The 22,932-nt window shown below is 41.6% G+C and overlaps 1 protein-coding gene across 4 annotated transcripts in view; it reads right to left on the bottom strand.

Moving 5' to 3' along the window:
* XPO1 (exportin 1) overlaps nucleotides 1-22,621 on the bottom strand; it is a 49,373-nt gene extending 26,752 nt beyond the window's left edge. The window contains exons 1-6 of one of the 4 annotated variants that reach the window (XM_089326391.1): nucleotides 21,712-21,866; nucleotides 18,138-18,269; nucleotides 13,060-13,161; nucleotides 12,100-12,129; nucleotides 11,878-11,941; nucleotides 9,559-9,631 (exon numbers count right to left, since the gene is read on the bottom strand). Coding sequence is in view for 2 of the 4 variants with exons in the window: in XM_051838278.2 (XP_051694238.1) it covers nucleotides 9,559-9,631; nucleotides 12,100-12,129; nucleotides 13,060-13,161; nucleotides 18,138-18,263 (331 nt within the window). In the remaining 2 variants the exon portion in view is untranslated. Of the gene's footprint in view, nucleotides 1-9,558; nucleotides 9,632-11,877; nucleotides 11,942-12,099; nucleotides 12,130-13,059; nucleotides 13,162-18,137; nucleotides 18,270-21,711 lie in introns of all 4 variants that reach the window. The other 3 variants (XM_051838278.2, XM_070069081.2, XM_002709852.5) reach the window with 3 other exon arrangements.
* Nucleotides 22,622-22,932: the final 311 nt, after the last annotated feature.

Genomic DNA, 22,932 nt, shown 5'->3' with positions numbered 1-22,932 from the left:
GTTGTGGGCGATGAGCCAGTGGATGAGAGCTCTTATTCTCTGATTTTCAAATAATTTATAATTTTTTAAAAAGAATACCTCAGCACATTATCACCAACATACAATCCAATCTCAACTAGAAATATTCCCAGTATAGAGATCTGCTTACTGTAGGATACATAAAAATGTAAATTTAGCCTATTATTCAATCAACAGCACTTATAGTTTAAAAACTTATTACAAACATCTGTCCATGTAAACCACCAGTATTATTATTATTATTATTATTATTATTATTTTTTGACAGGCAGAGTGGACAGTGAGAGAGAGAGACAGAAAGAAAAGTCTTCCTTTGCTGTTGGTTCACCCTCCAATGGCTGCCGCGGCCGGCGCACTGCACTGATCCGATGGCAGGAGCCAGGTACTTATCCTGGTCTCCCATGGGGTGCAGGGCCCAAGGACTTGGGCCATCCTCCACTGCACTCCTAGGCCACAGCAAAGAGATGGCCTGGAAGAGGGGCAACCGGAACAGAATCCGGCGCCCGACCGGGACTAGAACCTGGTGTGCCGGCACCGCAAGGCAGAGGATTAGCCTAGTGAGCCGGGGCGCTGGCCAGTATTAATCTTAAGACATGTCCAAGGGAATGCAGGTTACTATTCCTGCACTTTACTCAGTATGAGAACAAACAGCAAAACAGACATAAATCTATGGCAAGAGTCCTTGTTCTAGGGATCCCATAGACAGGCTAAAAGCAAACTATCTTTTGTTACCTGCATATATGATAAGTAAGAGGAACAGATCTCTGAAATATTCATCAATCTTTTTTAAAAAAAATATTTAGTGGTATAGCTGGTAAAGCCGTTGCCTGCATCTTAAAAAAAAAACTTGGCCGGCGCAGCAGCTCACTAGGCTAATCCTCCACCTTGCGACACCGGCACATCTGGTTCTCGTCCCGGTCGGGGTGCCGGATTCTGTCCGGGTTGCCCCTCTTCCAGGCCAGCTCTCTGCTGTGGCCCAGGAGTGCAGTGGAGGATGGCCCAGGTCCTTGGGCCCTGCACCCCATGGGAGACCAGGAGAAGCACCTGGCTCCTGCCTTGGGATCAGCGTGGTACGCTGGCTGCAGCACACCAGCCATGGTGGTCATTGGAGGGTGAACCAACGGCAAAAGGAAGACCTTTCTCTCTGTCTCTCTCTCTCACTATCCACTCTGCCTTTAAAAAAAAAAAAAAAAAGGTAATTGGGGCCGGCGTTGTAGCACTTACAATCCAGTGCCCTGCTAACATGAGTGGGAACAGCAGAAGAGGTCTAGGGCTCCTGCATGCATGTGGGAGACACAGATGAAGGTCCTGATTTCAGTATGGCATAGCCCAGATTTGTGGCTATTTAGGGAGTGAACCAGTGCATGGAAGACACAGACCATCTATGCACTCCCACTGGCTGGTTCACATTCCTAATGCTGGCATCAAGCCAAGCCTAAGACATAGGCATAAAAGACCAACTACTTGAGTCATCATCACTTGCTGCCTCCCAAGGGCACATTAGCAGAAAGCTGGAACTTGGAGTAGACCTGCGACTCAAACCCAGGCATTCTGCCATAAATGTAGGTGTCCCAATCGATGTCTACAATAGCTATGACAAAGAGCTGCTCTCATTTTTCCTTTTTTGAAGTTAAAAAAATTTTTATTTATTCATTCATTTGAGAAAAGTGGGGGAGAAGGAGGGAGATAGAAAACCCATCTGCTGTTTCACCCCCCAAATACCTATAATATAAAATGCTCACAGTTAGGCCAGGCCAAAGCTGAGAGCCAGGACCTCAAACTTGGTCTGCTGGCTGGCAGAGACCTAACCAATTGAGTCTTCATCTCCTGCCTCCTGGGTTTGCAAACACCAGGTAGCCAGAGTCAGTCAAGAACTGAACCTAGGTACTCCAATATATGATGCACGCATTCAGCATCGTCAACAGTGAAAAGAACCCAAACATCCATCACGAAATGAGTAAAGATGTGATATTATTCAGTCTTTTAAAAAGAGTGAAGTTCTGATATATGTTCTAACATGTATGAGTTTTGAAAACTAAGCAAAATAATGCAGACAGTTATATGACACTATTCAAATAAGATATGAAAAACAGGCGAACTCACAGACAAAATAGGAATTACTTAGGCTTCATAGACAAGGATAACTTGCAGATAGTTATTAATGTGTACTGTTTCCATCTCATAAAACAACTCCCAAAGACAGTGATGGCTATACAATACTGTAAATGTGAATAATGTGATAACACTCAATTTTACACACATTAAGCCTAGTAGCTAAGACCCCAGTTGAGATGCCCACATCCTACATCAGAGTACTAGGGTCTGATGCTCAGCTCTGGCTCCTGTCTCTTGCTTCATGCTGGTATAGATGCAAGGAGGCAATGATGACAGCCCAAGATATTGGTTTCCTGCCACTCATGTGCAAGACCTGAATGGGACTTCTAACTTCTGCCAGCTGTGAAAAGAAAATGGGAGCTCACTTACCCCCTCTCCCTCCCACTTTCTCTTCAGGAGATAATGGAACCACTACAGTTTAACATACTACCAACAAATAATCAGAAATTAAAACTGAACAAAAACCAAAAAAACCCATCACTTAGAATCTTATATTCTGAAATACCACAAAACATTGCTACAATGAAAGAAAACCTACATAAATGAAGAGATACAGTGCTCATAGACCAAATATTTTTGTTAGGATGTCAGTTTTCTCCAAACAGACCTACAGATCCAAAGTAATCAACTGAAATTTCTGCAAAATTATTGTTATAATTTTCCAGCTTAATGTAAAAACCCTTATATGAAGGCAAATATCCAACAGTAATTTCAAGCCTTACTTCAGAAAGCAAGAGAGTAATTTGGCCTCAAGACATAGTGGATTAGAAGAATGCAAGAGAGGAAGAGAAACAGACACACAAGAGACCTTCAAAAAATTTCAGTGAAACATATATATTGAAAAAACCGTGGACAGGCGCTGCGGCTCACTAAGCTAATCCTCCGCCTGTGGCGCAGGTACCCCAGGTTCTAGTCCCAGTTGGGACGCCAGATTCTGTCCCGGTTGCTCCTCTTCCAGTCCAGCTCTTCCCGCTGTGGCCCGGGAAGGCAGTGGAGCATGGCCCAAGTGCTTGGACCCTGCACCCACATGGGAGACCAGGAGGAAGCACCTGGCTCCTGGCTTCGGATCGGCGCAGCGTCAGCCGTTGCAGCCATTTGGGGGGTGAACCAACGGAAGGAAGACCTTTCTTTCTCTCTGTCTCTCTCTCACTGTCTAACTCTGCCTATATTAAAAAAAAGTGTGAATTTCACTTTTTGCATGAAGATAAATTTTGTTTCCAATTTCCTATGCTCTTTGAAGTATGGGAGGGAGGACAAAAATAATCTTACCAATAAATGGTAATCTTATCAAAAAATCAAATACCAAGTGTAAAAAATAATTCTGGGTGCCGGTGCCAAGGCTAATCCTCCGCCTTGTGGCGCCAGCACACCGGGTTCTAGTCCCGTCGGGGCGCCGGATTCTGTCCCGGTTGCCCCTCTTCCAAGCCAGCTCTCTGCTGTGGCCAGGGAGTGCAGTGGAGGATGGCCCAAGTCCTTGGGCCCTGCATCCCACGGGAGACCAGGATAAGTACGTGGCTCCTGCCATTGGATCACCGCAGTGCGCCGGCCATGGCAGCCACTGGAGGGTGAACCAACGGCAAAGGAAGACCTTTCTGTCTGTCTCTCTCTCTCACTGTCCACTCTGCCTGTCAAAAAAAAAAATTTAAACAATTTAAGCAATGTAGGAACTGTGGAGCAATGGTTAAGCCACTGCTAGGAGCGCCTGGTTAGAGTCCCAGCTACCACACCTGGAAAGCAGCAGATTATGGGCCAGGTTTCAGCCACCATGTGGGAGACCCAGGTACAGTTCTTGGCTCCTGGCATCAGACTGTACTCATCTCAGCTGCTATGGACATTTGGGGAGTGAACCAGAATGAAGATTTTCCTCTTTCTTCTGTTACTTAGCCTTTAAATAAATATTTTGTGTGTGTGTGAAGATTTATTTATTTGAGAGTCAGAGTTTACACAGAAAGGAGAGAGGGAGAGAGAGAGGTCTTCCAAATGATGGTTCACGCCCCATCTGGCCGCAATGGCTGGAGCTGCACAGATCTGAAGCTAGGAGCCAGGAGTTTCTTCTGGGTCTCCCACGCGGGTGCAGGGGCCCAAGGACTTGGGCCATTTTTACTGCTTTCCCAGGCCATAGCAGAGAGCTGGATTGAAAGAGGTGCAGCCAGGACTAGAACCAATGCCTAAATGGGATGCCGGTACTTCAGGCCAGGGCTTTATTCCACTGCACCACAGCACCGGGCCCCCAAACAAGACTATTTTCAAAAAAATTTTAAATTTAAAATTTCAGGAGAATCTGATACTAATACACAGTAACTGGTGAAACACAGGTATTTCCTAGAAAAAGGTAGCACACACATGCTATTTATTGACACTCAGCACTCAGAAGTTGGGGCTATACATATTAGGTTCAATCCCCAAAACCTTATACCACAGTAAAGACGCAAAGAGATAAAATTATTTACCCAAGGCTATCACTGCAAAAAAGAGCACTAAACAAAACTTTCTGGATGATTAACTTGTATATGTTAACTTCCTAAATGAAGACATGCAACTGTACAACTCTGAAACTTTAATGGCCCAACTGTTTTCTTTTTTAAAGATTTATTTATTTGAAAGGCTAGAGGTATGGAGAGGCAGAGGCAAAGGCAGTGAGAGAAGTCTTTTATCCGCTGGTTCACTCCCCAGATGGCTGCAACGGGTGCAGCTGTGCCAATCCGAAGCCAGGAACCAGCAGTTTCCTCCAGGTCTCCCACATAGAGGCCCAAGGACTTGGGCCATCTTCCACTTCTTTCCCAGGTCTTAGCAGAGAGCTGGATTAGAAGTGGAGCAGCCAGGACTTGAACTACCCCCATAAGGGATGCCAGCACTGCAGGTGGTGGCTTTACTCGCTACACCACAGCACCGGCCCCACCAACTGCTTCTAACATTCAAGCTTCCAACCATGACTTCAAAAAATCCAAATCACTTTGAATTTTTCCCATAAATTTTCCACTCCTTTGTTCTGTCAGCAAGTTTCTATCTAATAAAGTCAAATGACCTATTATGTTACCAGATTAAAACATGACTCACTGGTTTAAATAAAAGGTACAAACACATCTGCATACAAAATTTATTTATTAATTTAAAAGGCAGAAAGAGATAGAGGTCTCCCATCCACTAGTTCACACCCTAAATGCCTGCCAACAGCTGGGGCTGGGCCAGTCTGAAAGGCATGAGCCAGCGACTCAATCCAGGTCTCCCAGGGTACACAACAGGAAGCTGGAATTGGAACAGGAGCTTGGATGTCGTGAACCTAGAACCTCAATATGGGACCATCCCAAGTAGATGCCTTAACTGCTGCACCCAACATCTACCCTTAGATTCAGTTTTTGTTTCTGGAAAGGAACAAGAGACACTCTCCTGCCACTTCTTTATGGTTTGAATTTCCTAACCACATTCTATTTTTATAAAGGAAGAGGGGATTACCTGGATCATAACTCAAAGAATCTATACCATTGGCAGTCACAATGCCTTTAATACTTCAAGGAACAGCTACCACTCCTTATTCAAATTTCTTCTATTTCACGTATTAAAAATTTCAGGTGACCTTCTTTAAGTCAAAAATATTTACTCGAGATGGCACTTAGCCTAGAAGTTAAGATATTTATATCCCCCTTCAGAGTGCCTGGGTTCGATGCCAGGCTCTGGCTCTACCTTCCTGCCAATACAGACCTTGGGAGACAGTATAGTAAGTAACTCAAGTAATTAGGTCTCTGCCACACTCATAAAGACGTAGATTGCATTTCCAGCTCCTGGCTCCAGCGTCTTGCCTAGTTTGGCACTGTCATGGGAGTGTACCAAGCAGCAGATGGCAGCTCTGTCTTAAATAATGATAAATGGGGGCGGCCGGCACCGCGGCTCACTAGGCTAATCCTCCACCTGTGGCGTCGGCACTGTCCCGGCTGCTCCTCTTCCAGTCCAGCTCTGCTGTGGCCCGGGAAGGCAGTGGATGGAGGATGGACCAAGTGCTTGGGCCCTGCACCCGCATGGGAGACCAGGAGGAAGCACCTGGCTCCTGGCTCCAGATTGGCACAGCTCCTGCAATAGCGGCCATTTGGGGAGTGAACCAACAGAAAGGAGACCTTTCTCTCTCTCTTACTGTCTATCACTCCACCTGTGAACGAAGGAAAGGAAAGGAAAGGAAGAAAGAAAGATGGGGCCAGTGTTGTCATGTTGCAGGTAAAGTTACCATCTGCATCGTTGGTGTCCCACATGGAGCCAGTTCATGTTCCAGCTGCTACACTTCTGCTCCAGCTCCCTGTTAATGGCCCGGGAAAAGCAGTGCACAATGGTCCAAGTGTTTGGGGCCCTACATGAAGCTTCTGGCTTCCATCTGACCTTGCCCTAGCTGTTGTGGCCATCTGGGGAGTGAACCAGCGGATTTTGGTCTTCCCCCCTTCCTGCCTCTGTTTCAAATAAATAAATCTTAAAAACAAACAAACAAACAAACAAACAAACAAAAAAAACCAGTGAAATAAAGCATTTAAAATATAAAAAAATTAGAGTATTGGCCTATAACTTACCTAAAGAAATAGTTCTTTTAAAGAATGTGGGAGATAAAATTATATACACACATCTATGAGTACTTCAAGTTGTTCATGGAAAAAGCATATTATGAAAAACCTATGCAGAGCTCAAAAATATTCTTTTAAAATATTTATTTATTTATTTGAAAGGCAGAAGCAGAGAGAGGACATCCACCAACTGGATCACTCCCCAAATGGCCTCAATGGCCAGAGCTGGGATGATCCAAAGCCAGGAGCCAGGAGCTTCTTCTGGGTCTCCCACATGGGTGCCGGAGCCGAAGGACTTGGGTCATTTTCTACTGCTTTCCCAGGCCATAGCAGAGAGCTAGATCAGAAGTGGAGCAGCTGGGACTTGAACCAGTGCCCTTACTGGATGTCGGCACTGCAGGTAGCAGCTTTTTACCCACTATGCCACCCAACTCGACTAAATTGCCAGTTCCTGGCATTGACTCTCTCTCACCCCACACGAGGCCTTTTGGGCATATATACGGTGAGGAAATCAGTGGATGGCAGCACTCTGATACATGGAGTTTCTCTATTTTGCAAATGACTTATAAAAAATTTTTGGTTAGTCAAAATTTCTTATCTCTCCCCATATATGTACATTTCATTTATGTATCAGCATGGGAATTGCTAAGACCAAAAGATACCATTGCCATTAACAATAAAGCAAAAAATGTCAAATCTTAAAAAATGTCAAATCAAATGGCCTGTACTTTTTTCAGTAACAAATCATTACATTGATAAATCAGTTAAATTATATAAATCTAAAAGCTGGAAAAAAGCTCTAACAAAAAAAAAAATTTTATATAAGCCTAGGTGATCAGGAGATACCAAAGTATTTAAAAACAAAAGGACTTAAAAAATAGCCGGCGCTGCGGCTCAATAGGCTAATCCTCCGCCTGCGGCACTGGCATACTGGGTTCTAGTCCCAGTCAGGGCGCCGGATTCTGTCCTGGTCGCTCCTCTTCCAGTCCAGCTCTCTGCTGTGACCCGGGAGTGCAGTGGAGGACAGCCCAAGTGCTTGGGCCCTACACCCACATGGGAGACCAGGAGCACCTGGCTCCTGGCTTCGGATCGGCGTGGTGCACCGGCCAGCAGCGGCGGCCATTGGAGGGTGAATCAACAGAAAAAAAAGGAAGACCTTTCTCTCTGTCTCTCTCTCTCACTGTCCACTCTGCCTGTCAAAAAAGAAAAAGAAACACTGCCATGGATACTTCAGTATCTATGGCAGGCCATGGCCAAAGTTAAATCTGTGGCTCAAATCGCAAGTATAAAACAGCAGTAAAGGAACATGAAAGGATACCAAAAATCCTTAAGGGTAAAGATGATGTTTTGAAGGATCTTTTTAGGTCATAATCAAATTGTAGTTATTAATTTCTCAACAGAAATAAAATATGATCTAAAATGGTTTCAAACTATAAAAAAAAGTAATGGTTTAACTTCTTGGGAGGAAGGGAGACAGCATTCTTAACCTATGGCCTATAGATTTTTATGGCCACTGGAATTCTTGTCTCGCTCACCTCTCAATGTGCTAAAAAGATTTCAACGTTTAAGTCAGACTTCCTGAGTAAAAATCCAGGTCACTACCCTATCACAAAGACAACATGAGAAAGTAGGTAAAGGACAACACGCTAAAGATTAATAATTAAAGGGCCCTATTTTAAATGAAAATTCCAGCAGTTATATCATTACAAAGTTCTGGGGCCGGCGCTGTGGCATAGCAGGTAAAGCTGTCGCCTGCAGTGCCAGCATCACATATGGGAATCAGTTCACATACCAGCTGTTCCACTTCCAATCCAGCTCTCTGCTGTGGCCTGGGAAAGCAGCAGGCATTGGCCCAAGTCCTTGAGCCCCTGCACCTGGATGGGAGACCCGGAAGAAACTCCTGGCCCCTTGTCTTCAGATTGGCCTGGCTCCAGCTGTTATGGCCACTTGGGGAGTGAACCAGTGGGTGGAAAAGTTCCTCCCTGCTCCACCTCTCTGTAACTCTGCCTTTCCAGTTATATTAAAAAAAAAAAAAAAAACAACAACAACAACAAAAACACACACACACAACAAAACCCCACACACAGTCTACTCATTATCTTTCACAGCTAAATAAATATACATAAAGGGCAGCATGAGACAACTGAAAATGTACCATGGAATTCTGAGAGATCAACCTTATCCTCAAAGTTTTTTTCTTCTAAAACTTATTTGATAAACCAAAGTGACAGACAGATCTTCCACCTGTTTGCTGGTTTACTCCCAAGTGCCCACAACAGCCAAGGTCGAGCCAGGAATGGGCCAGACCCAAGTCAAGAGCCAGAAACTCCATCCACATTCATCCTGTGGATGCCAGGAACCCAAGAAGTTGGGCCATAATCTTATGCTTCCCATGCACATTAGCAGGAAGCTGGATTAGAAGTAGAGGCAGGACATTCCAGGCACTCTAATATGGGATATAGGAATCCTAAGCAGTGCCTTAACCCACTGTTTTACAACACCTGCCATGCCAACATGCCAGCTCCTCAGGTTTCTTAAACTAGGACAATTTCTGCCAAGGTAGTATAGAAAGAAAAGTTAAATAGCTAAAAAGTTAAAAGTTAAATAAATTCTTAATTTTAGCAGTCCACCTCTCATAGGCACCCTGAAAATGAAAAAAGTAAAAAGTCTTAGGATTTCATGTATTTAGTTTCCCTGGTGCCATATTAAATTTACTTATTATTCTATATAATAGTTATTAGTTCACAATTAAATAAAACCTACCTTGCCCTATGATGAAAGTAGTATTCTCCATTAAATAGCAAACTACTAAAGATCTATTTCTATCACCCAAACACTCAATTGTAATTATAATAAAAATATAGTTGCTTAAATATTTTCCTACCTTCACACTGGTTTCTCGGAAGAATCTTCCACCTTGTTTTTATCACGTTTTCCAAAATTTGTAGTCCATAATACTGAAAATTGGACAATAGAAGTATGTGAATATATTGCTATAGGACTGGCAACTCTCAGGATTCACAAATGGACAGACATTTACACATTCACATCTAAAGTTTCAAAAACAATATGCTACCAAGTTTAATTACATATATTAAACAAGGATCTATTCACCCATATACTGAGTTTTCATGCATTTTCCTCATTTTACTGTTTACTACTCTATGTAACGTCCTGCTGTTTATACATGCTCACACCAGGAGGAAAAAAACAAATAGAAAGCCCTTTAGCAGCCAAATGGGCTTATCTGTAGAAGAAGAAACAGCAGCCAGATATGAATTCACAGCATAAATGACTGCCCATAGGCTCACGTACTTTTACACGACCAGGCTCCTAAAAATTTAGCAGTTTGGATGCTATCAAGCTTCCTACCATCCTCAAGGAGTTGTAAGCTTTTGGTCAAATATTAAAGTATTGCCACAGATACTTTCTATACAAAGGGTTTATAAGCATCACTGGTGTGTTATTTAAGGAGCAGCAAGACAACCCATGGGTTTATTTTAAATTTATTCCCACCCTTATAGTTGCTATTTCTACTAATTTAAAGATAAACTTTTGTGCACAGTCAAAATATTACACAAATCCATGTTGCAATCTGTATCTACCTTTCAGGTATTCCTTCCTAAATACAAAAGTTGTAACTAAAAGTATAAAACAAAGTTTAAAAAAAAAGAGATACCACTTCCAGGCCATTTTGTCCCTCCTGCTGATTACTCACTCTAAACAGTCAACAATGTTTACAAGAATTTATAATACTCCAAGAGTCACTACTTAAAATTGTAACTATGACCAATTAGTGTGGATAGGCAGGAGGAAGAAAAAGGACAAAAATGTGGTAAATTTCAACTGTAACAATTAGGGAAGAATCGGCTACAATACCTGAAAGGTAAACTCACTGATATAGACATATAACCTCAGATTGCAAGTTTTGGCTGAGAATAAGAGTTCATCTTTAAAATGGTTAGTCATTACACAATAAAATAGGAGCATTAGTATTTCAACCAAAGGGATCATGTGAATGCTCGTTTTATCCAAAGCACAATATAGACTGTCCCAAACTACATTGTGCTCAAACAGTGAATGTTTTTGCTGTTTTCTTTGATTTTAACATTTCATACTTTTCAGGAAAATTTTGCCATTTCAACTGAAATCCTATATTTGCAGAACATTCCTTAAAGACTTATAAAATAAAAACAAGGCCAAAGTAAAATTCTGAAATTACAAATTTGATACCATTAAAAAGTTTCATAATCAGCAGTAAATAGTGAAGCTTTCTATCTATAAATCTAGTTATTAGAAATGTAAATAAACAAAACAACCAAAAATAAAACAAAAACCCCAAAGTTTCTGATTCATTGAAATTTCAATTTTATAGGCACAAAAACAGATTGCCAAAGATTTAATAAGTCAAAGCAGTGTACTGCTTATTACACTGAATCTTTTCTCTTCCTAATATTTAAGCAATTAAAGACTCTGAAACACTAACCAGTTAGAAATGACAATCTTCAAGATGAATTTCACTTTCCTTAATCAAAACTACCTTTTTAAAACTATTCTTTACTGCTAACTTGCATTCATTTACTTCTTTCTTACTGTCTGATACTGTTATCTCAAACATCTATTTGCTAACCTGTATACCTTTCTCAAACTATAAAAAGGTAGTGTAAGCTCACTGAAGGCATAAATCATATTTCATCTTTCTGTCAAGAAGGTTGAGCTAGGGAGCACAGTAAAAGCTTCACATAAATTAGGTGAAAGAATACAAATACCTCCATCATAATATCCTAAACCCAACCTCTCTTGGACATAAAGACTCTCTGCATATGAAACTAAACAGAGAATTCACATCCCTTTGAAAAAATTATTTTTTTCAAAAATCTGAAATGACAGCCAAATCCGAACGTCAATGATAAATGACTACTTTGGAAACATCCATAAATAATCCAAACCTTCTAAAGAATTACACTTCTGTTTTACATGTCAGAACTTGAGAATCCACTGCTGAGTTATGAAGATGAGGGACAGGTAACAGCAAAGACTAAATGAAAAATAAATGCATGAAATGATCCCTATGGTAGAAATTTCTACTGAGCCCTTAAAAATACTTATTTTATGCATTGAATTCCCCTTTCCCCTCCCACCACCCATGAAACAAAAACAATTGATGAACAGAATTCAGTTAAAGGGAATCAAAAGGGTAGACCTTGTGGAGGCCTGCCGTCAAAGCCTAGCTGTGTCAGTTGCACAGGAAGACACCCCTTTTCTTCCTATTACAAGCAATCAACATAATGGAACATTATGATTAATATCAGGTAGTGTTAACATCTTTAAAGAAAAAAAAATGATTGCATAAAAGCCAAATGTCATAGTGCATAAATTTAGCACCAAATCATTTGTAATTTATGTAAATTGAAGAATTCTTTACCTGTTGCTTTCTTTCTGTTCCTCTAATCATCTCATTTTTCACAAGACAAATTTGAGATTTTAAAAATACTGTTGATAAATCAACTTAAACATTAGTAATGTCTGTCAGTATAAAAAGCAAAATTTACCAGGCAAGCAAACAGGCATACACTGTTATGTTACTTAAGGTTAGCACTTTGAGGAAGTTCTGGACTGTAATTTTGCCCTAAAATTTACAAGATGTCAAAACTAATTAATATTTTAAAACTGTTATTTAACACAGTCTGATTTCAGAAACAGATGTGAACATGGCTATGGTCTGTTTTAACACAATGTATAAGAAGTGGAAACCTTTTGTGTATTAAACAGAATGCCATGTAGTTCATTTTATTACTTTAAGGCAGTTTAAAGAGAAGCGTGAATCATCAAGCCTAAAACAGTCAAAACACATTTTGATCAACCCTTCTGTTCAAACTTAAGAAAAAAGGACCCGAATTATAACATTTTCAATTGCGAACAAAAACTGAGTGCTGTCCCATTAAAAAGCATTGGTACCATGGAGTAAAGTTTTAAGCTGTTCACACAACTTGGTGTTGGAGGTGCCTATCCTGTATTATATTGATTACTTGCCCAAAATAATTCCTCTGATATTAGGTTTCATCTCTGAATAACATTCAGAATTTACGCTACTTGAGACTTGTAGACATATTCTACAAAGAAGAAAAAAACAAAACAAAACAACAACCCCCAAAAAAAAAAAAAAAAAAAAAAGCCACCTTGCATACTAGTCCCAATCTCAAAACTTCATTCATAATTCTTAGGACTATTTGCAAGAATTAATCTTATGTTTAAGACGAAATTTTGAAGTTAACAATATAAAGTGATTTGAGATAACAAATGCTCATATTAAAAATGAGATACCTTCCTCAAAGTTTATGACTGGAAGAAAAAATAATGGATTTTAAAACCACCACTTGCTTACTTTCGTGTTCATATTCTGTGAAAATTCCAAAATTGTGTCGACTCTTGTCCACGCATCAGGATGCTCCTTTAAGTGTGTCAGTACTTCTTGAGCCATTCTTTGCTAAAATATTACACAAAAAGATTTTTTAAGCTAACTTGTTCTTTTGAATGATTCATTACAATTAAAGAGTGAGCAAGGCACAAATTGTAACATGACATGATTCTATCAACTTCTGGAAACATTTAAGAAATAACAGACTTCTACAGAAACCAGTAAAAGTGTGATAAACATCAATCATAAACTTTAACTATAAAATGAAAAAGTTTATTTCTTTCAAATAGAATAGTCTTTTCTGAGTAAGTCTGGCTTATCTGACATTCTCAAAAATGAATTCAAATTCAACCAAAGCTAATGAAAAGCTCCTCTGAAGCAGAAGTTTTTAGCACTTAACAATCAACATACAACAGTTCCCACCTACTTAAGTATACAGGGGTATACTCTTGCTTTATGAAAGGTTATCAATGGGCCAGCGCTGTGGCATATTGGGTAAAGCCACTGCCCACAGTGCCAGCATCCCATATGGGCGGCTGGATCAAGTCCCAGCTGCTCCACTTCCAATACAGCTCCCTGCTAATGAACCTTGGAAAGCAGCAGATGGCCCACGTACTGGGGCTCCTGAACCCACATGGAAGACCCAGAGGGGGCTCCTAGCTTCTGGCTTCAGCCTGGCCCAGCCCTGGCCATTGCAGCCATTTGGGGAGTGAACCAGCAGTCTGAAGATCTTTCTCTCGGCCTCTCTGTAACTCTGCCTTTCAAATAAATAAATAAATCTAAAAAAATACCAAAAGTTTTTTTTTTTTTTTTGAAAGGCAGAGTTAGACAGTGAGAGAGACAGAGAGAAAGGTCTTCCTTTTTCCGTTGGTTTACCTCGCAAGTGGCCGCTACAGCCAGAGCGCTGCGCCGATCCGAAGCCAGGAGCCAGGTGCTTCCTCCTGGTCTCCCATGTGGGTGCAGGGCCCAAGGACCTGGGCCATCCTCCACTGCCTTCCCAGGCCACAGCAGAGAGCTGGACAGGAAGAGGAGCAACTGGGACAGAATCTGGCGCACCAACCAGGACTAGAACCCGGGGGATTAGCCTAGTGAGCCGCGGCCCCGGCCAAAAAAAAAACTTTAATAAGACCTCTCTAACCAAGAAAACCAAGCCTAAATCCCAAATACCTACAGAAATATAAAAAATGAATTAAATTACAACTTTTTTCAAAAAGATAGACTAAATTTACTGTAACTATACTTTTCCCACTCTGAAATTCTACTAATTTCATATCAAATTCTATTTATTTTATAAAATATTTTCTTGCTTTCATATTTTTAAAATGCAAATTTAGAAATAATATAAAGCCTGGAGCCAGGGTTGTGGCACAGTGGGTTAAGTTGCCATCTGTGACGCTGGCATCCTATGCTGGCTGTGTTGGCTAGGGGCCCTGCCTGCTCCGCTTCTTATCCAGCACCCTGCTAATGCACCAGAGAAGGAAACAGAAGATGGCCCCAGTGTTTGGGCCCTTGCCACCAGTGTGGGAGATCTGGATGGAGTCCAGGCTCCCAGCTCTGATCTGGCCCAGCCCTAGACAATGAAGCCATCCAACAAATGACCCAGTGGAGGGAAGATCTCTTTGTCTCTCTGCCTTATTTCAAATAAATAAAAATCAAGAAATATTATATCTATTTCATCTAAAATTAACAAGTATTAACATTTTACTTTAAAAAAAAAGGTTTGAATTTACTTTGTCCTTTCTTGCCCATATCTTCACTGCATATGTATGAATTTATGAACAGTTTTATGGCTACCAAATTTTACATTACTAGCATACTGTCAATTTTCTTCTGCAATTTGCTCTTTCCATTCAACATAGTTTTAAAGATCCACCCATGGGAACATTATATACCTAGTTTTTTCTGTACCATTTTAAGCATTTTACCAAAAGCTTTTAATTCTACTGACATTTTTTTTTCAATTAAGCAACAGCCTAATCTTCACTTTCTCACCTTTAAAGGTTATTTCAAAACAATGAGAATTCTACGCAGGTACTTCTTCTGACTATCATCATTTATTTCAATCTCTGAACAAATCATGTTCTTCCCAGTTAGTTCTAACTTTACTCTCTGAAGTTACTTTTTGTATTTGCATCCTTATGTCTTCCTTGCTTTGGCGTAATCCCACCATCCTTACATAACATTCTTTATTAACTTGAAACCCCAATGGGGTTTTAAAAAAAACAGACAAAAGGAACTAAAGAGGGAGAAAATCTAGCATCTCCCTGTGCTACTAACTGAATGGCGAAAGTATTTTAGTTGCTAAGCAATAGATTAAAGAGTTCAAGATACTTTAACAGAACACAATATTGAAGAAAACATCCAACTCTTCCCCTATCTTTTTTGTCCTCTTGCTGTCTACTTAACTAAAAATAGAATGTTTGTTAACAGAAAGTAGTCCTGACAGTGCCAAATATCCCACTACACTACTCATTCAGGCAAAAATTCTGTATATAGATTAAAAATTACCCTTCTAATTCTCCCTCTTCATCCTTAAAAAGTTACCTGCAGCTGACTTTGAAAGTTTAATTAACATGATAAATTTTGTCATTATCCTGAGATTAGCAAAATCAAATTTAAGAAACCACACCACATGTTGAAACAATGAGTTTACATAACATGATACATTTTTTCACTACTGCTAAATGTTAAACAGAATTGTCTTCCATAAATCAGGTGCAGTAAAAGATGTTTTACAAACCTCACTACTAATCTGCCTGTCTCTTGCAAGGAAGAACATCTGTATACAGAATTCTAGAGCAATGACTGAAGAAGTTCCCCAGAATTAAATACACTTCTAACACTAAAAACATGTTTTCCACTTCAGTTCTCTTTTCTTTTGAAATAAGACCACCCCCGCTCCAGGGAGGTGGTATATGAAAGGCAGACATATTTAGAACATTTAAAGATAGGACTTCAAGCCACCTAAGGAGTTAAATGGCTTTAAGCTCAAAATCTTAGTTTCTTCACTTATACTATAACAAGCAATTTACTGATTATTTTTATGCAACTGATTTGTCACATGACATATAATTAGGCCTAACATTCTTTTTACTTTTGGGAGACTTATCTATTGCACTTATAAGTAAAAACACCTATCATTTCTCTAATCTTTTTATTAAGTCAACTTTAAAACAAACCATTAAATCTTTTAATATTGTGAAATATTATTAAAAACTTACTAGAATATATTCTCGATAAAATAATCATTATTTCTCAGTTACCAGCCTAGAACACTGGTCTATGTTGGTTTATTCACACCTTTTATATGTTGTGAATTAGGTTAAAGAGTGAAGATTAAACAGGATTAGCAACTCAATCAAGTAAAAAAAAATTAAATATCCTTCTAGTGACTGTAGACTTGAGTTCATTAACAACATTCAAAGCCGAATCCAACCTTACTTCATGTTTTTCAACCTTATTTTCATACTTTCTTCCAGAAACTGCAGCTTTCCATGAATCCATGTTGGAAGAAATGAAGCTAAAAGTTCCATGTTCAATGTATAACATAAGGGAACAACTGCATGACATGTAATATATACCAAAGGAATAACTTTTTCAAGAATATTTTTGGAGATTACATATTGATCAAGTGCCTCCAAGAATACAGACCTGAACTGAAAAACAGAATCAGCAGAGTAATTTTTTTTCACTCTCATAAATTCCACAGCCCTTTCTTTTTAGTGCTCTTTTATTATAAGGAAACTAGTAGTGCTAATTTCACAAGATAAAAACAATTATGCTGGGTGTAGCAAGTAAAGCCGTTGGCATCCCCTATAGGCACAGGTTCAAGTTCTGGCTGCTCCACTTCCAATCCAGCTCCTGCTAATGTGACTATGAAAGCAGCGAAAAACGGTCCAAGTGTTTGGGCCCCTGCACCACATGGGAGACCAGAAGGAACCTCTTGGCTCCTGGCTTCAGCCTGGTCCAGCCCTGGCCACTGTGGCCATTTGGGGAGTGAACCAGAAGATGGAAGAGCTCTCTCTCTAACTCTACCTTTCAAATAAATAAATCTCAAATGCATACACACACACACACACACACGCGCGCGCGCGCATAGTATTTATATGCCATGCATTTTGGATTATCTATGTAAAAGATACCATATCCACCTCTGAGGTCTCTAAAAACTATGATAGTGAATATGCATTTAACTATCTTGACAATATAAATAGCTCCACATCTACTAGCTGTGTATCATCTAACGAGGAATCTAACATTTTGGCAACGAATTTGTGCTATATTTCACCTTAAAAATCAATTTCTGATCCAACTATAGAAATTTTTACTCATTTAGAGCTGAGTTTAGCTCTGTAAGATAAAGATTCAAGATTGCTCACTTTCTTGTAATATACACAACTTGAAACCACACATTCTTATCTCACTTATCTTTTAATTGGGTGAGAAAAAAATGCTTGACCAAAACATGGCTTATGTATATAATTCTCTACCTTAACAGTAGCACTTTTACAAGGGCACAAAATTCAAACAAAAAAGTACTCTATTAATGGATTTTTAAACAAATATATCCATAAAGTACTTTCATAATTTAAATGCATCTGAAAAAAGAATCATGAAGTCCAAACATACTAAGTATATACAAAGGTACATACAACCTGCAATACCTACAAAGCATTTAACATGTATTAAACAGAGTAAAAGTTCCTGAAATACCAAACAAGTATAATGACAAAGCATCCCACTCCAACCATGTTAAATAACACAGTTTTTTCTCCTGACCAATTCTTATTAATTTTAAGAGGGGTCTTCAAAAAGTTCGTGGAAATTGATATTATGAAAAAATGCTGGATTTCAAAACATTTGCATCTAAATAAACGTGTTTTAATACTACGTTTCCACCAAATTTTTGAAGTATCCCTGTATATCCCAAATTCATATAAACCACAGATTTTCTTTTTAAAAGATGATAGCTTTAAATTTGATTCTAAACACAACAACTTTGTTACACAATGTAATTATGTTATTGTTTTGTTTAGCTACTTTACCTGGGCTCCTTCTCCATGGTATAAGCAATTCACCACATTGTCTAAAAGGTTGATATCCAGTTTTTGGCTGAAATCAAGCAGCTGGCGAGCTGCATGGTCTGCTAACATTGTCATAATTGCTGGCATAGATTACTGAAAATAAAGGAAAAAAATTGAAGCTGTCTATGAGGTTTTGGTTATCAGAAACCTACAAATTATTTCAAACATATTTTTACAAATAACTGGAGTGCCTTAAAAGACCACCTAATTAGTAACAACAGGAACTAAGAGCAAGTAACAGAAGCTAAATTACTTAACTACTCGTCACTAGGGTCCTTTTAACTTTGCTAGCCTTTTTTAGGCCTACCTTGTACCTCTCCCTTCTAAATTTTAGTCTAATAAAAAGCACATTTATAAAATGTTTATTAGGGTTTTAGGGCCCTAAAAACTAATACAGCTGTAAGTCCTGATCCCAAATTCTTAAACAGTTTAACAAGTGGAGGTGGGTTTTTCTTCCTATATAGCATTTTTTGGATAGCTCAGTAAAAGCTCACTCCACATTATCTTAATTTTTAATATATGTCGAAGAAAGTATTAAATATGGATATAGGGGGTGGTATTGTGGTGCAATGCATTAAGCAGCTGCCTGCAACTCCAACACCCGCATCCCATAAGGGCACCAGCTGAGTCCTAGCTGCTCTACTTCCAATTCAGCTCCCTGCTAATGTGGTTGGCAAAGCAGTGGAGGATGACCCAAGTGCTATGCCCCCGCACTCCCTTTGGAGATCAAGATGGAGTTCCAAGAAGCTCCTGGCTTCAGCCTGGCCCAGCCTGCGCTGTTGTGGCCATTTGGGGGAGAGAACCAGCAGATGGAAGCTCACTTGCTCTTTTCTCCCTCTCTCTAACAATGCCTGTCAAATAAATAAATAAATCTTAAAAAATTTTAAGTAAATGTGGATGTAAAATTTCCTATTGTTTAGGATGTAAAAATGTATTTCTTGGTCATATGCTTTCCTTGAATAAATGGTCTAGAAAAAAATGCTTATGGCAATATACCAACCAAGATTTTCAAAAATTTCCAGGTATTCACTGGCAAGGCAAAAGTTTTATAAAAACTTGCCAATTTCAAAATAAAAATAAATTCTATCTTAACAGAAAAGTGAGCTGCCTCAAACAGAGGTACTGGGTAAAAACTGTTCATATGCAATGCTATCCTTTTAAGAGCACACTGGCAGACATGCACATTTTTAGATGCCCAGAACTATAAAAATATTTTCTCTGCTTTTTCTTCAAAGTCAATGCCACTGACATCTGTTTGTAAACTTTTTTGGGGGTCAAGATGCCTTGGAATCAGAGAACATAACAGCTCTAGCCAAATTTTGTATAAAGTCAACAAGGATTCAAGATATCCTGAAAGCCATTTGTGAAACCCATGGGTTGATGTACAGTATTTAGCAGTTAACAGGTTAGAAGGTCATTGCCACTTCTCCTTTTGAGATCAGAAACGTCTGGACAAACCAATCTGATGAAAAAAGGCATCATTTCTTGGCCACTTTATAGCAGTTTAAAAACATTCTTAATAATGGAGGCAAATTTATTGTAAACACTTTATCTTAAAGATAATTTCAGTCACAATAAATTAAAGTCCACAATGAGTCACCTAGGTTAAGTATAATGTAAAAATCAAAAAATTAATGTGTACAAGGAACTTTTTAAATTCCTCTATAATCTTTTGGTTGTTTATTGGCAATTAAAACGATGTTAAGATTTCAAACGTTTTAGTTGCAGATATTAAACATGCTTTAGAACACAACTCCTGTTATACACCACATATAAAAACTTAGTTCCAAATAAGATACACTTGTATATATTCCACTAATAAATGTAAAAATTTTCCTATACCTTCTAGCGCCTTACTATTTTAAAAGATTAGAACAATTTAAAAATTGAGGCTTAAAGCCAATGTCCACAAAGCAGCAAGACCTAGACTTCAAAAATGGGGGGGGGGGAGTTTAAACTAACTTTTCTCCAATTCACTCCTAACCTGTTAAAAATTTCAAATCAAAACAAAGAACTAAAGTGTCTCTGTAAAGTTTCTCTTTCAAGTACACTGTTCTTAAGAGTTCACCGTGCTACATTATTTTGTCATCCCTATTGAAACTACCGGCTATCTTCGAAATGACCTATCTATTCTTGAACTGTACGTAGTACAGAAATGGCGGCTCTGTGGTCAACGCCAAGCACAGTTAGTCCCCCCCAAATCAACAGCTTCCAAAGCATTCTTTCCACTACCAGCAGTGTAGCACAAGTCAAAGATACACAAATCAGGCAGACAGCAACCAGTCATGGAGGGAGGAGTAACCAGAAACACTGTTTTCTCCATGGGTGCCCCTCGACCCTAAATCCATTCACTGGATAGCATACTAGGGATTATCCAGCAAGGCTGTGACTTTTCAAGTAACTACCAAGATCCCTCGGCCGCCACTGCAAACTGAATAGGCAGGCTGCTACGCACTGCCAGCTCCCGGATCAAAACCAGAAAATCACTTAATACTAACTCCACATCAGGTGCAAAAACAAGCCGCTACAAGGCGAGAGACTGCTGCTAGGGTGTGTGGGCCATCGGCTGCTCCATTGAGTAGAAACACACCTCACTAGGGCCCGCCCTCCTTCGCTTCCCACCCGAAGCGATCCGCAGCGCTTCTAACTATAGCGCACGGGAGCACGCACTCACCCCGCCCATACTCGTAGGAGGCATTTAGACCTGGCGCCTTAAGTTCACCGCCCCTTTCTCTCTGCAGCATGGCCTCTGCGTGATCGGAGGCGGTGCGGGCCGGGCAAGTATTTAATGCTTCCTCCACTATACCACTCCCCCCCCCCCCGACTCCCGAACTCAAAAAGGCAGCAAAACGAAGGAGAAATCAGGGCTTCGTCCACAGCACGCTGCCAGCAATAAATGATTCGACCGACACACTCGAGCCCTCAGAAAGAAGCTACAACACTAAGCCATCTTTGCAGAGCCCTAAAAAAATTAACTAATCTACCCTACTTCTCATCCTAACCTGCAAAAAACAGGAAGGCTTTGGAGCTTCCTTGCAGGAGAAGCAGGGACTCGGCAGCCCCTCCCTCCCCCATCCCAAGCTCTCCACCGAGGGGGCCACGTGATGCAGGCGGACGTTTCAATGCTGCTGCACTAAATATTTCTGGAAACTTCCACTCCTAATCATTTACGGAGCTGTTCCTGAAATCACCCCAACTTCTCCCCAGCCCACCGGGCTGGGGAAGTCCTTCCACACCCGCGCCGGGCCCCGCTTCACTACCACGCTGCTCGCCTTCCCCCACCGCCACCCGCACACGCGAAATGACCCAGCAAGCGCTCTCCTCCCGCGGCCGCCTCCCCGCCTCCATCCCCCCAGCGGCAGAAGCGGCTTCATTCAATCGCAGGCTCCGCCGTGGGCTCGGCGCGCCCCCGGCCCGCCAGCCGCCGCCTCCCGGGCTCGCCGCCCGCGGCCACCACCGCGCCCCACGCCGGCCTCCTCCCGCCCGGCCGCGCCGCCGCCGCCCGCCCCTGGCCCCGAAGACACAGTCGACTTACCCAGAAATTGAACCAACTGCTTCTTCCTTCCTTGTCGGGGATTAGGACGAGGGAAGGTGGGGAGGGGGAAGAGGGGAGGAAATCAAGGTGGGTTTCACAGTTTTCCCACCTTAAAAAAGGGAAATTAAAAAACGAGAAGGGCGAAAAAAAAAAAAGCTCAATAATATTTACTATCTCAGGGACACCTCCCCCCCAACACACGCACACACACACACCCGCCCCCCCAAAAAAGGGGAATTAATCTGTAGAATAAATGCTCCCGCCCGGCTGGGGAGTGAAGAAAGGGGGAGGGGAACCGGGTGAAGTCCCAAAGATTCAGCCCCAGGGGGACCCTCCAGCCACAGGCGGCAGCAGGAGCGGCAGGAGTAGGGGCTGTAGAGTCCACACGGCCGGGGGACGCTCTGCTGCCAGTTGCAGTCCAACTCCCCCTACCAAAACACGGCTCCCTCTCTCACGCGGCTCCGGCGCTGGGCCCCCCCACCCAGGCTCGCCTAAACTTTCCCCCCTTCTCTTGCTCCTCAGCGACTGGTGGTTCCCCCCTCCCCCTCTGGGTGGTTGCACGGACTGCAGCAGCAAAGACTGGAACAAGCACCGCCGCCCGGGCTGTAGCTACTGTTGCTCTTGCTGATGCTGTAGCTCCCGCTGCTCCTGCCGCGGCCGCTGCAGCCGCTTCTCCCCCTCCTCCTAGTGCCTCAAACTCGGAACCGGTTGAAACCGGTTCAGACTGGGAGATTCCATCTCGGTTGAGTTTTCAGCCCATGGCGCCGCGGAGCGTTTGGAACCTGGGCCTCCGCCCCCAGGCCGCCCGCTCATTGGCCGGTTCCAGCCATGGCCGCGACATCAGCCTATCTCTTATTGGCCCGGACACCCGTCAATTCCACCTCAAGGCTCCACAAGAGCCTGCCGCTTCGGCCCCCGCCTCCTTCCAGCAGCGATTTGCCCGCAAAGTGGGGGAGGGGAAGAGAGGCGGGTCGAAAAGGAGCGGGGAGGGGGGGGTGGAGGAGGAGGAGGTGGGACGAAGGGCTGAGTCGAACAGAGAAGAGAGCGAAGAGAAGCCACGTGGAAGATTGGTTCGAGCGAGCTGTCAATCAGACACAGCCCGCCCTCGACTTCCCGTCCTCCTCCTGCCGCACCCCCTCCCATTGCTTAGCTCGCAGGCCCTGCCTTTCCGGCCCGCTCATTGGCTGGGCGCCTTTAGTGACGGAGAGGGTGGGGCGCAGC

The sequence above is a fragment of the Oryctolagus cuniculus genome, chromosome 2 (genome assembly GCF_051225735.1).
Source record: "Oryctolagus cuniculus isolate XC-2025 breed Fujian yellow rabbit chromosome 2, ASM5122573v1, whole genome shotgun sequence".
Classification (NCBI taxonomy): domain Eukaryota; kingdom Metazoa; phylum Chordata; class Mammalia; order Lagomorpha; family Leporidae; genus Oryctolagus; species Oryctolagus cuniculus.
Note: the sequence above shows the minus strand (reverse complement) of the source record. Positions and strands in the feature narration are given on the sequence as shown.